The sequence below is a fragment of the Harpegnathos saltator genome, unplaced genomic scaffold (genome assembly GCF_003227715.2).
Source record: "Harpegnathos saltator strain DR-91 unplaced genomic scaffold, Hsal_v8.6 scaffold71, whole genome shotgun sequence".
Taxonomy (NCBI): Eukaryota; Metazoa; Arthropoda; class Insecta; order Hymenoptera; family Formicidae; genus Harpegnathos; species Harpegnathos saltator.
In genome coordinates this window covers 1,022,490-1,036,487 of record NW_020230549.1, presented here as the reverse complement: position 1 = coordinate 1,036,487, position 13,998 = coordinate 1,022,490, and the positions used below count along the sequence as shown (strand labels likewise).

The window sequence follows — 13,998 nt, the reverse complement described above, 5'->3', positions numbered from 1 at the left end:
TTGTTTCCGCAAGTTTCCTGTCCGACGAGATTTCGTAACATTTCCAGGATTCCTCTCGCGCGAGGACGAGCGTACGCGCGCGCGTAACAGCGCGTGATGTTCAAAAGTGTGATGAGCGAGAGAAGGACGGTAAAAGTCTCTGTTATCTGGAACGATAACACTCTGACATTCTAATTTCCAGCGCTACTCCGATGCGTCGACGGGGCGACGAGGGGGGACGGTGACGCGCGATGCGGAAACGCAGAAACGAGAATGAAAATCGCAGGCGCTAATTCTTCGGGGTGCGCGCGCTCGCTCTCGTCGTGTTACGCGATGTAGCGGGATGTTAATTAAAATGGTAGCGGCGGCGTGCGCGATTGATCGCCGATAGCGGACGCCGCGTAGAATATTCAGAGCTTCGCGCGATGAGAAGCCGCCGCGCGCCGCGACGAAATTGCGCGCTCGTTATTCTCGCACCCTCCGATGAGGCGCGTGCTTCAATTTGCGCACACGTGCAAAGTGATACGCGCGGAACCGCTGCGCTCTCGAATCGAAACGTGTCGTTTGAGCGCTCGATTACTCGTCGCGCCGTTCCGAGACCTATCGCGGGAACCGGCACAGACGGATACATTTATTCCGCGGGAAAACTTGCTCGTCGGACGCAACTCGAATATACGCAGGCAGTCTGATAAGTTCTCGACCTGACCACATCAGACCTGGCACTAGAAACTGTCAAGCTACAATTGTATCGGAAAATGACATCCCTGATATAAACCCACGTGAAATTTTATTCGATCTGTCGAATCGTTCGAGTAGTAGCACCAGTTGGAAAAGCTTTGCGCAAGGCGGGTGCCGCGCGCGCATTTGCTAACAATTGACCAAAAACGCACTCGAGTGCTCTCGTTCGAGTATTTCTCAAGCGTGTTTGGATCGTTTCAAGCGAAATAAAATGGGTTTCAAGCGTCGTTTCGTAACTGTTGATGAAACTTGTATCCGACACTATACCACCAGAGCGAAAGAAATCACTTCCGAAATCACACTTTAATGGTGGTATTGAATTATCGGAGAAACGTTGGAATAAATGTATTGAAGTTTCAGGAGGTTATATTGCAAAACATATTTCACGGCAAAAAATATTTCCTTTCATTGTTAAGGCCGAGAACTTTTCAGACTACCTACGTAGCATAGGAGACTACAAGTGCGTAGCTGGTGTTGAAAATTTTACAAATGGAGGAACTTGCGATGTGTGTGTGTGTGTGTGTGTGTGTATACCCAAAAAATGGAGATTATGTTCCTGGAAATTCTTCAGACAGCACAAACTTTTAAAAAATACCTCAAGGACGTGCCCAAGAGAAACGTTTCATTTTTTTCCTCCTCTGGAGGTCTTTGAAAAGTCTGTAAAAAATCCTTTAGAAATTTGAGCTGTCTGGGTTGTTACAAATTTTTACAAATTATCATCATTTTTCGTATCAGCCATTGGACGATCCGCCGGAGGAAGGGGAAAGCGTTAGACTTAACAATGTTACGACTTTGGAGGCGAACCCCCTCCCCCCATACGTTAAAACCATTCAATATCATGGCAAGCAACAGCGGCGTACGGTTCGCAGCAAAAGTTGCTACGAAAGGCCTGTGCTAGACAGACCCATCGAACAGAGTCGGTAAGAACCTCTCGCGGCACATCCCCGCTAATTACAAAAATCGTAATCGCTGCTCGATCCTTGACGACTCAATCGCGCTCGCCTCGGCCATCCGTGACGACTGTCGCGTCTCTCTTTCTCATCGTTTCTTCGCAAAAAGACCTTCCCTCTCTCCCTCCCTGTTCCCCGACACAAGTTTCGTTTCCGCCTCGCCACCGCCATTACAGCCCGTCGACGATTTCCCACATAAATCGACGCAACCGCCGTACTCGTAACCACCGCCGGCTCCTCCCGACGTGACCTCTTCAGACACCGCGATTCCCAACTCCCGATACGCGACTGTGAAGGCGAGAAGCCGACACAAAGTCGTAACATACAGGGGCGGAGGGGAAGGGAGGAGAGAGAGAGAGAGAGAGAGCCAGCCAGTCGACCGACCAACCGGCCGGTCGGCCGCGGTGTGGCTTTATTTATGCGGCTTACGAAGTATCGATCGGCCGGCGAGAGCGGCGCGCCGTTCCCGGCAGTAGTTCGGCCAGCCGGGAACTTTGTTGTTCGGGAACTGAAAGTTTCGCGGGGAAACTCCCGCACAAACAGGTGGAACGGGCGACGAAGGCCTTCTGGCGCCAGCCGCCGCCGCTGCCGCCGCCGCCGCGCATACTCTGCGTGTATCTGTGTGCGTTCGCGTAGATGCGAGGGAGTGTGGCACGCGCGCCAGCTTCCCCAGGAGAGTCTCCCTCAGGATGGGAGTGGATGCGCATATACGGATGTACATATATGCGCATGTACATACATATGTACATACATATATATATATATATATATATATATTATATAACATACGCACATATACACACACATACATACACGCACACGGCGGGAGTAAACGATCGACGTGCACAGGAGAGGAGGGGGGGGGGGGCACGGTGAATGCACGTGTGTGCGTGCCACACTCCGGTTCGCGCGTCAACAATATCGCGCGGAAGGGGCGACGCAAACAACCCTCCGCAGGATTCAAGGAGACGCCGCCAGGGTCAACCCCTTCTACAGGGGTGGGAAAGTCGAGAAATAAATGACCCCTCCCGCCGTTGAGCGGGGGAATTCGATCGGGCGAGATGCCGAGTACAAGCGGATGCGGATCGATGACGTTACGATCGAACGCTCGAAGCGCTCGAAACGCTCAGCTACGTCAATCGGCGCCGACGACGGCTCGATACGAGCGGGGGCCGGGAGGGAGGAGGAGGAGGAGGAGGACGGCGGCTTCGGTGCGGAAAGGGAAAGATGTACTTGCGCCGAAATATGCCGAGAAACAAGTTTCCAAAGTTTCGTCTGGGAAGAAAAGAAGAGCGAGGCCGGGGGGAGAGGGGGAGAAAAAGAGAACGGAACGTTGTAAGTTCGGAAGCCGCGGGAATAATTCAGAGTATGCTAATATTAAACTGGTTAATCTACTTTAACGCATCAAACTTCAGACTCAAGATTTACCCGACCTTTTAATTTCAGCAGCTTAATCTGCATAACCGTTTAATCTTACGGCATCATAATTTAAAGCGGCGAGCGCAGCCATTTGAGAGTAGCAAGCGCCGCGGTGAGTCGTAAACTTTATAGACGATACCGTGCGAAATAAATTTATCGCTCGAATACTCATACGAATCGCGCTGCTAAAAAGAGGACGCGCGTGGCGTCCTCGAATTGTATTATTAATCAACCGTTCATTAGCTTCCGCATCGCGCGAAGCGACTCGCGCAAAATCGTCCCCGACGCGATATTTACCGGATCAAAGCGACTCACAGCTTCGATACTCTCTCCTCCTTCTCCAGCGTACGATTGTTTAAGCCTGCTCGCGAGGCACTCTTTTATTCGCGGCAGGCTCTCCTTCGGTCACGTCAGCCGGCCGAAGCGACGACGAAAATAGCGTTTATTTCGATGTCGAGCCGCTGATTCGAACGCGCGCCGATCTTGACGCGCCGGCCGGCCCCTCTCGGCGGGGTTCTCCGCGCAATTAAACTCTCGCCAAAGTTTTTACCCAAGTTGGATTACCTTATTACAGGCGCTAGTTGCGGAAGTTGCGTGGTAACGGGCCGTGTTTGTTGCGTGGTAACCCGGCGCGCGAAACCCACTTTCCGCGACGATAATTAACGCTCGCACGGGCGACAGCGCTCTCTCGTTCGCGCGTCCTACACGATCGGCGATCAGCACCACGCGCGTATCAGCGCGACCAGACGCGCATCCCGATCGATGTAATCTGACGAATTCATCTACCACCCACCGTGCCGGGGTTTTAACACGCTCCAAGCCAGACGGGGTTATAACGCTCGACACTTGACGATTTAATCTTATATTTGGCGATGCATCGTACGAGGGCGCGTCTAAAGCGCGTCGAGAGTCTCGTTTCTACGCGTGTTTGTCGCACGCGCGTCCCTTTCACTCGTCACTGGTCACGCGTCCCGTGTTGCGTTCTGCTCGATGAACCAAGTGCGCGCGCGCGCGCGTCTCAACAATTATCGTATTATGCGTCACTCACAAATGCGTCTCTCTTGCGCGATTCACATTCTCGGCTATCCGAGGAGATTGCGCTCGTTAAACGACCGCGTGTCGCTACTCGCCCCTTCTCTCTTCTTCGGTGGAAGCCGAAAGAAGCCGAAAGCAGATATTAATCTCGGAGAGTCACGTCAAAGCACTAACAAACGGCGCTCGACGCGGCCGGAGAACTAAGGGTGCGCGCGCGCGCGCGCGCGCCAACGCGACTCCCAGCGAGCCGGCGCCGCCGAATGCACAATTCCGTCGTCGCGCCAGGACGCCAGGACGTAAACAGAAGAGCGAGCGAGTAAGAGGAAGGACGAGCGGGCGGACCGACGGCAGGCGGAATTCAGCTCGCGGGCTTAACTGGGGTAAGAACACACAAAGAGCAGGCAAGGACACCGGAGGACTGCGGGCGACTCCTCCGTGCCGGAATGGCGGTGGGAAAAGGACGGCGAGGAATGATCCGCGGCGCTCGAGAGCCGTTGGATACGTACTTGCTGGAATTTCCGCCGGTTCGGCGCGAAATTAACTAATTTGCAGGGTGATGTTTTGTGTTAGCCCGGCCGGATAGGCCAGGTAGGGGTGTGTTTCGCGCCAACCATCCGGCATTGCTCGCTCCCAGTCGTCCTCCCTCCTCCCCCCCCTCTCCACAGCAGTTCCCGCCACCACCCCACCGGCGGCGCCGCTGATGGTCCCCACCCGCGTGACCTGGCCGAGAATCAATACAGCTACCGACCGCCGCCCCAACCCCATCCAGCCAGCCAGCCAGCCAGCCAGCCAGCCAGCCAGCCAGCCAGCCAGCCACCCCCTGCCCCACCTACTTTCCACGCTACGCACCCCCCTTACACCATTCTCGAGTGCCGATTCCCATTCTGGGTTCGCAGCACCGAGCCACGCCGCTCCCCCCCTGCGCCCGCCGCGCCGGTCCTCCGCCCGTCCGCAAACTCACCCTCGCGATCCTTGGCGTGTGTTTCTCTTTCCATCACTCTCACCCTCGCGCAAGCATCGACCGCCGTCGCGCTCTTCCTCTACGTGCCATTACCCTTCCTGTTTCTCCTTACTAGCCTCCTCGTCCTTCGGCCTCGCCCGCGCCCCCCTGCGCGTCCGTCGTTCGTTATCCCTCTCGTCCTCGCCCCCCTCCCCCCTCAGCCCTTGCCGCCCGTCCGCCGGCTCCTCCTGCCGCTGGCATGCCGCCGCAAGGTTTAGCCGTTTCCCTTGGGCTGGCGTGCAGACTCGGCCAACCACCCCTATTGGCCAAACGATCCTCTAAAACGGCCGGGGCCGGGAAGGCATAAAAAGAAGATGAGACGGCGGGAACGAGAGCAGCGAATGGGTCCAGGAAGAAAGACCGACAGACGGGCGCGGACGGAGAGAAAGGGGAAAAAGGGGGGGGAGGAGAGAGAGAGAGAGAGAGAAGAAAGGCGGGCGAGGGGAGTCGAAGAAGGGAGCGAGAGAAAGCTTACGAGTCGATCGTAGCAGGTGAACTTGAGGGAGTCCGAGGCAAACTGGCGACCAGCCAACTGCTCGCCGAAGCGGAGCGGGGTGCTTGCCCGATATTTACTGGTCCGAGTAAATCGAATCTCCCTGCGAGCAGTGGTATCGGAACAGTGGCGCAGTTACCGCGATCCCCGCCTCGATTCAACGGCAGCCGGAACTCCGAGTGACCCATGTTCGCGATTCTCATGTTATTGTTTACCCGCCTCACTATCCCCCTATCGCAGGCTAATTCCGACGAAGACGTCGACGCGGGAGGAGAGTCGAGCGGCGAGCTCCCCCCGCGCCTCTCCGAGAGAGAGAGTCGGGAGGAGGGGGGGAGTGGGGGGGGGCCCGACATCACGGCTGAATAAATGACGCGCGGAGGCACCGTGAAATTTCCGCCGTGTTTTCGTTCATTGGCCGACGCACGCGGGACACAATGATCGGCCCTTCGAGGACTCTCATCTCGATCGTTCAGCCCGGGGAGATAATTAGACCGAGGATTGTCTTTCTTTCTCTGTCCCTCCGTCCGTCCGTCCGTCCGCCCGTTTTTCCCGGTTATGATAATTTGGATATTGTCCTCATTTGCTTTGCTCATCTGTCGTCGAGCTCATGTGTCGTCGAGAGAAAATTGATTGGCGAATAAAACAAGGGAGTGGGGAGGGAGGGAGGGGTGGGGGAGGAGAGAGCGCCTGCTGCCCGCCGAGGCAGCCCCCTGAAAATAGTTCGCGCGCGCGTGGCGTGGCGAGCGGATTTGCCCGGGATTTCTGCGGAACGCGGAACTTTCGCTCGCTCCGCGGGACTTGTTCCGAGGATTTAACCGCTTTTGCGAGAGGAGAGGTCCAAGTACGGCGACGAGTATCGTTTGTACGAAAGTTGCCGGTCCGGGTGACACTGTTGCGCACTTTGCGGCAGCGTCGACGACTCGTAATTGAAGTCTCGATCCGGGCATTCATCCACCGCGGAAGAGATGCTTGCGAGTTTAATGAGAAATGAGGGAAATGACGGTCGAAGGGAAATTACAGAAGGATCCTCTCTCTTTCTCCCTCTCTTCCTCGCCGCTGTCGGCACGGCTTTGTCCCGCCGCCAAAGCAATCGAGGTCACGACTCGAGTTCGCGGGATACCATCGGCGGAGGAAGAGATAAAAGTAAGCCACCGGAATAACAAACGATTGTTGTCAATCGCGAGAGTGGGACTTTCGTGGGGATTTGCGCAGCAAGTGAGCATTCGGCTCACATTCTTCGTCCGCGCGAGCGGCCTCGCTCGACGAAAGTTTCGACGGGTGTTCCCCATTATCGAGAGATCCGATATCGAATATTGAAAGAGACACGACACGACCGAGCCGCGAGTTACTCCGCGGTATCATCTCCAAGGAAAATTCCAATTTCAGACCTACGTCGTTAAAAGCGAATCACAGGGTTGCGCGAGACACACCCCCGACGAGCGCACGATCACTACGACGCTCTGTCCGACATCCCCGCTGTCGGCTTCAACATCGCCGACGAATCGATCGCACGCTCGGAAAAGCTCGACGAATTTAAAAGAGTCATAAATAAATTCCGAGCGACTCGCGAAAGCGGCACAAGCAAAATCACGATGACTGATCCTGCCCCGGGCCAAGTGTGTTTCCTCCTCGTTTCGCGACGCGGCCTCGTTTCACAAGCTCTTCTAATGATCGTCTTCGCGGAACTCGCGTCGCGCCAGCGAGTTCCGTTACGCGAGCGAGTAGTCGCGGGCTTTAATCCCTTTCCGTGAGTTTTCGAACTCGTATAAGCCGGCCTCGAACTTTCCGACGTCGCTGCGCGGACCGCGGCGTGACTCACGAATTCTACCACGAATGCGACGCGGCCCGCCGGAAGTTTGTATGCAGCTTACGACGCGTCTGTATGCACCGCGGAAATAGACGAGCGGGCGCTGCCTGCAAGTTTATAAGCGTTTACTCGATTTTAATTCACGAGGCCGCCTGCCTGCCTGCCTGCCTCTCCTCCTCGGCGCATTCCGTTCTCTTCGCGTCGGAAGTTATTTTTTCGAGCGCGCGCTCCGCCTTCCCAGGGATTACAAAACACACGAAGCGCTGTGTCTTGCGAATAAAGATTTCGCGCAGACTCTCTCTCTCTCTCTCTCTCTCTCGCAGCCGCGGGGCTGTGAGAAGATCAATTTTTCAAAAAGGAAGGAAGCATCTCGCGCGCGCGCGCACTCGAGCGATCGTAAATCATCATGTCGAAGATCATCGTCTAGCTCGGCTCGATGATTGATAAACTCGATATCATCAATCTTCGCGATAGAGCCTAGCTCAACGCCGACCGTAAACACACTGTTATTAAAATCTCATTTTCGAAAGCGCACGAAAGGGATCGCATACGAGCCTCGAGTGTGCGAATTTTCCGCGGCGGACTCACTCTCTCTCTCTCTCTCTCTCTCTCTCTCTCTCTCTCTCTCTCTCTCTCTCTCTCTCTCTCTCTCTCTCTCTCTCTCTCTTTCTCCGTGTCTTTCCTTTTAATGCTCGGATAACACGCGACCTTTAACGCACCAACGCTGCTGACTGGAAAAGCCGTAAAAATGCGATCAAACGCGGCAAATTGCTCCCGCGAGGGGTGCGAGAGATCCAATCGCGCGGGGACCGCGCGACGGCAAGTTTCGCACGGACAAGCGTGATAATCCGACGAGAATCGCGGCGACCTTGCGTCAAGTGATAGCGGGGAAACGCTGGAAAATTCGAAACGGTAATCAAAAGTTGCCGGCGAGTTACGGTCTCGGCGGCAGCCCTTAAAGAGACTATCCAGGGGGCGCTTTGACAACTCCGAACTTTCGTTCTGTCGTTAACCGAGCGACTCTCTCTCTCTCTCTCTCTCTCTCCCTCTCTCTCTCTTCTCCTCCTTTTTGCAAGTTTCAGCGTCCTCGGTCCGCGTGCGAGGAGGGAACGAGTTATTCCTACTTGGAGATTTGCTCGCACTTTGCGGAAACTTCGGGAGACGAAACTTTCCGAATTCGCTCCCCTCGATCTGACAATGTCGTTAATGCGCGAGAGACTCTTCCCCTTTCGCAGCCCTTTTTCTCGTCTCCCCTCTGCCATCGATTCCCCGAGGGCGCTCATAAATCATTTTCTTTCGTCGCGAAATCCATCTACGCTCCGCGATTATCTTCCCGACGGTGTAGCGCGGCGGCGCAAGGTGGCAAGCAGACCACGGCATTACTTTCTTCGCGTGACCTTTGCCATGGCGGAATGCACGGCGAAGCGGCTTCGGCTAAGCCGCGAGACAAACGAGCGGCGCGTTCTACACGCGAAACTAAATCGAAGGCGACCTGGTGAGGCGAGGCGAGGTGAGGCGCGAAATGTCCGAGGATTACCGACTGTCGTGCTGTCTGCTTTGCGCCGTATATATATGTGTGTATGTGTGTGTGTGTGTGTGTGTATGTGTGCGTATACACCTCCGCGTGGCAGAATCGAAAGTCGACTTTTCTCCGAGTCTGCGAAGGCAGACTGTCGGGCGGACGCGCGCGCGATACGATCCCGGCGCGCTAAATATTCGATCGATGGAGCCCGGCGTTGAATTTCGCGCAAAGTTAACACCGCGCTCGGTTCTAACGCGGCAGAATGCAAATTGGTGGGAAAAAGAGGAGCAAACTAATTTCGCGCGGTACTGCTTGATTACATGCGTGTCGCTATATCGCCGCGTGGTTATGAAATTGCAGTTAATATTGATACACACGGCTGAGTTATTTCATTATATTAATAGAAGGGAAAACATGTGTGCACGCGCGCCGAAGAGAGAGAGAGAGAGAGAGAGAGGGAGAGAGAGAGAGAGTCGCTTCCCGGCAAGCTGAATCTTGCGGGATTGTCAGGCTGACACACATCAGCGGGACCTCCTATTGGAACTCTGACGGACGTGTGTCTGTATTTGCGCGCGTTCGAGCAAGCTGCAGCTCGGCCGGCGCTGAAAACGGAGCCGGCGGAATGAATCGATACAAATGTGACGTACGAGTGGCGTCGGTTATTTTCGCGCGGGATCATGACGGTGTATTTCGGTAGCACGGGAGTACGCCGACGACTCGTCGGACGTTCGGCGAAAGACGCGGCGACGTCGCTTGATTATATCCCCGGGACCGGGGAGTTAATAACGATTTCGTGTCAACGCGCACAGGGAACACGGTTTCCGCGCGGAATATGCAATTACGATCGCCGTTATTCTCGTCGCGCGCGCGCGCGTTCGTGGCCGCCGCGCCGGCGGATCCCCCCGCCTCCCCCCCTCGCCCCACCCGGCCGTCGAGTCGCGGCGATAAATCGCGAGATTTATGTCGACAAATTTGACAACATAAGCCGTGCAATAGAACTCGCTGATCCCGAGAACAATGCCGAATCGGCATCTGATTTGCATTTATGAAAAGGGCAAAATACTCGCGCTGTCCGTATTAATTAACTCTCGGCGAGCGCGCGCGCGTTATTTACAGAGAATAATAAATCGCGCTCGCACAATGACGACAGCGCAACCCGCGACGGGATACGCGTTCTCTCGCAGAGGGAGGAGAACCCGTCTCGGAGCGACGTGAGAAGCGGGCGAGCATTCGCGAGAGCAGCAGCAAGGGATTCCGGGATTAGCGACGCGACCTGATCCAGTTCTATCGTCGTCTAGTTCGATGATCGCGTTATCCGGAATCCGGAGGCGCGCGCGTCTCCGCGAGGAGAAATTCACGGCGCAAGCACGCAAGCACGACAGCTATGCCCTCGATTGCCGGCTCGACGGAAAATCGAGCAAAGCGGAGCGGAGCGGAGCGAGCGAGCGAGCGAGCGAGCGAAGGAAGACGGAGACAAACAGCTGGGAAGAGAGGGGGGAGGGGGGGAGGGAGAAGGGGAGAAAGCAAGAGGTAAGAGAAGCTGAGAGAAGGGAAAGGCGAAGGTGGGGCATTCGCGCGCGCACGAGACGGACGGACGGACGGAAGTCGGCCGCTAAGGTAGCAACGGACTCTATTCCGGGCTTCCCGATTCCTGAAAGCTCGAGGGTGCTGCAAGCTCGACTCTATTGATTTCTCGCGCGTTAAAGGGAAACGCTCAGCGTGCGAGCGGGCACGTCGCCCTACACACCCGGAAGATCCGGAGACGCGACACCCCTCCCGCCCCCCTGACGCCCGCCGCCGCACGCGTTCTCTCGCGATAATATGTATCTAATTCAATCACTCGAGCGGCGGAGCGGTCGATTTGATCGCGATCGAGCAGCTCGGCGCTTGCGTCGGGTGTCTCGGGCGTTGCGAGCCGGTCGAGTTAATTATTAATTAACGCGCGATGAGTCGGCCGACGTGTTTGACTGCTTCAGGCGGCTGGGAGGCCGCCCGGGGAGAGGAGGGGGACGTCCATTATCGAAATGACGCGGTGCCGCCGAGGATGACAATAGCGTGGAATCGCCGCGCAGTTTCGATCCGCTCCGCGAGTATAATTTCGCGCGGCGATCTCGGAACGTTGACCGGAATTATCTCGGGTGTGAGAAAGCGCTCGGCGGGATGTCCCGCCTCGTTTTCCCGCGAAAAATCACGACTCGCAGATACAATCCCGGGACACGCGATCTCGAAATGCGCGAGCAATATCGAAGCGAGAGAGAGAGAGAGAGAGAGAGAGAGAGAGAGAGAGAGAGAGAGAGAGCGAGCGTTGACGCGATTGTCATCCCCACTCGCATGATATGTTTCACGTCGACGTAATGCCATCGAGTTTCGTTAAAGATATCCGCGCAATCGATAATCGATGTCCCATTTTCCGTACGTCCGCTTATCTGTGAGCTCCGGCGACATATATATAATAACCGCTGATAACAGCCCCGAGACGACGACGACGACGACGAAGGCGACATGGAAGACGCATCACCTCTCTCGACGACGCCGCTAAATTATGAAACGTCCGGCAATTCGGTCAAAATGTCACGGGTGAGAGTGCAGCGTGCCGACGATCGAAGTCGCGGCGGACCTTTCGAAAGTGTCGATCGAAGCCTTCGAGAGAGTGCGCGACGAGAGCGCCCGGCCGAAGCAGCGTGCCCGATCGATCAGCCTCGTCCCGGCCGCATTTTGTTGCGAGGGAAGCGAGCAAGCACGCGGTTGCGAGAACGCGCGGCTGCCTCTTGAAACGGCTCGCGATTTTCATCGCGATCACTCTGCCACGCGCGGCGATCGCGCGTTATCACGCGGTGAGGAGGAGGTTCGACCTCGACGCGAGATTATCGCGCCTCGATGCGCGCGATTCGATCGCGATATCGCCGATCTTAGCGGCGTTCGCCGATTCGGCGCTTTCTCGTCGGAGCGAATCGATAACGACGCGAGCTGCGGGGAATTAATTTCGGAAAGAAGAATAAAAGGGGGAGAGAGAGAGAGAGAGAGAGAGAGAGAGAGAGAGAGAGAGAGGGGGGGGGGGGAAGCAAAAGGACAATGGTGTTTGCACACAAGCTTGACGGTTTGAGCGGAAAGCCAAAATTCGACGTAGCCGCGGTGCGTTTTCCAGCGGGCAGGGACGTTGTTTGAACAATTGGATATAACGCGGAAAGTGGGTTGTCCGGATAACGATTAATTAAATTTATTTACGCGCGCGACTGAATCACGCATGCACATCTGCATATCGCGGCGCGTAGCGCATTATGCGGAATGCAAAGAGCGCGTCGATACGCCTCGTATTTACGATATTTGTTATCGTAAACTATGCAGGCCGTTTAATAATAGAACGAAATTGGATTTCACTCACCACAACCAGCGCGTGCGTCAGAGCAGTCGATGACCTCGACCTCCTCGGTGTCATGCCGACGACCTCGCCCCTCATGATGCTCTCGACGACTGCGTGAGCGAGAAAAAAAGCGAAAACGCTGTCAACACGTTTCGAAATTGTTCGGTGCGCGTGTTGAGAGAACGATCGAGTGCGCGTCGATATTTTTCGGGGGGAGAGCGCGCGATGATTACATTGATGTTAAATTTCAAACTCCGCACCGCCGAATCGCTCTTGATTAATGTCTTGATACATATACGAGGGCCTTTAAACCGCGGGAATTTAATATCGCGGGATGTGGATCAGTCGAGCGAGCGCTTTTTCTATCGCTTTTCGGAATTCTCTACTTTCAATCCGGCCATATTGAATTGAATTGAACCGATGAAAGAGCCGGCTTATTAAATTATACATTACACGTACCAACGAATGATTCCCGAAGTAAATAAATCAATAGCGTGCAAGCTGTGTACAACAGCGCCGTCGGCTTACCTCCATCGCCGATAAGCCGCATTTGTACTAAGGTGGGATCCTCGTTGTGATCTTCGAGGACGGTGTCGTCGGTGACAGTCAAGTCCTGGAAGCACATCAAAGGCAAGAAAGTGTCATTAAGTAATTCCTACGAGTCGCCGGCGAGTCTATCTAGCGATCTATCAATCGGCCTCTCGCTCCCGTTAAAAACCGAAGCAAGCCCCCCCGCCCTCCCCCCGGCGGGGACGAGCACTTCGAGATCCGCGATTACCCGCCTGCATACTCTTTTCCCTTTCTCTCCCGTTTTCCCGTCGGTATCCTTCGACGTCTCTCAGACTCATGCGATTGTACTCGCGCCGCACCGCCTCTGCATTCGCAATCGACTTCGATTCTTCCGAGAAATTTCACGATTACCCAAAGCGCGAACGGAGCCTCGCACGTCCGCCAATTTGCGGGTCAGAGATCGATCTCGATCGACGACGGTCTGGCCGCTCGTTAAGACCCGTCACGATCGACGCCTCCCCTTGTCAATGCGCTTAACTGATCGGCGGCGAGACAGAGTCGTCTGGCTGTTGCGAAATACACGCTCGCTCGCGCGACGACGCGGTCCATTTTGTGCGCGCGACGTCGATTTCCGGCGAAAATTGCTTTCGCTCGCCGGAAAAAGGACGTCTCTTCATTTGCCCCCCCCCCCCCCCCCCCACCGCGCTTCTTCTCCTCTCTCGCATTTTTGTCCTCGACCACGCGACGACGCCGAGGAGAAGGAACGCCCCCTCCCCCCCGCCCCCCGATGTCGTGGGCGACGCGGGCGTTTTCGTTTGATACACGCCCGACGAAATGGAACCGCGCGATCTCGCACTCGTACTACTAATTCATCAATGCTCCGCCTAATGGATGATAATGCGCGTTTTTGTCTCTCGTACATTTTCGCGGCTCCTCGTCGTCTCTTCTGCGGAGTATTTCATTAGAGCCTTTGTTCGCAACCAGACGGACGCTACGACGACAGCGAGGAGTATTCGAGTAAACTTCAAGCGATTCGATTTCCTCGGCACTCCCGAGGAATATTCGCGACGAGCGCACACACTGGGGATAAAAAATTGAAAAACAGAGAGAGAGAGAGAGAGAGAGAGAGAGAGAGAGAGAGAGAGAGACAGGAAGGAAGCGAGCGCTCGCGACAAAAGCTTGCC

At 55.5% G+C, this 13,998-nt stretch overlaps 1 protein-coding gene across 6 annotated transcripts in view; it reads right to left on the bottom strand.

Annotated features, from left to right (window-relative positions):
* Positions 1-13,998, bottom strand: part of Kdm3 (Lysine demethylase 3) — a 311,563-nt gene that overhangs the window by 228,263 nt on the left and 69,302 nt on the right. For all 6 annotated transcript variants that reach the window (XM_025305753.1, XM_025305748.1, XM_025305751.1 and 3 more), the window contains exons 5-6: positions 12,833-12,917; positions 12,326-12,414 (exon numbers count right to left, since the gene is read on the bottom strand). In XM_025305753.1, the coding sequence (XP_025161538.1) occupies positions 12,326-12,414; positions 12,833-12,917 (174 nt within the window). The remainder of the gene's footprint in view (positions 1-12,325; positions 12,415-12,832; positions 12,918-13,998) is intronic.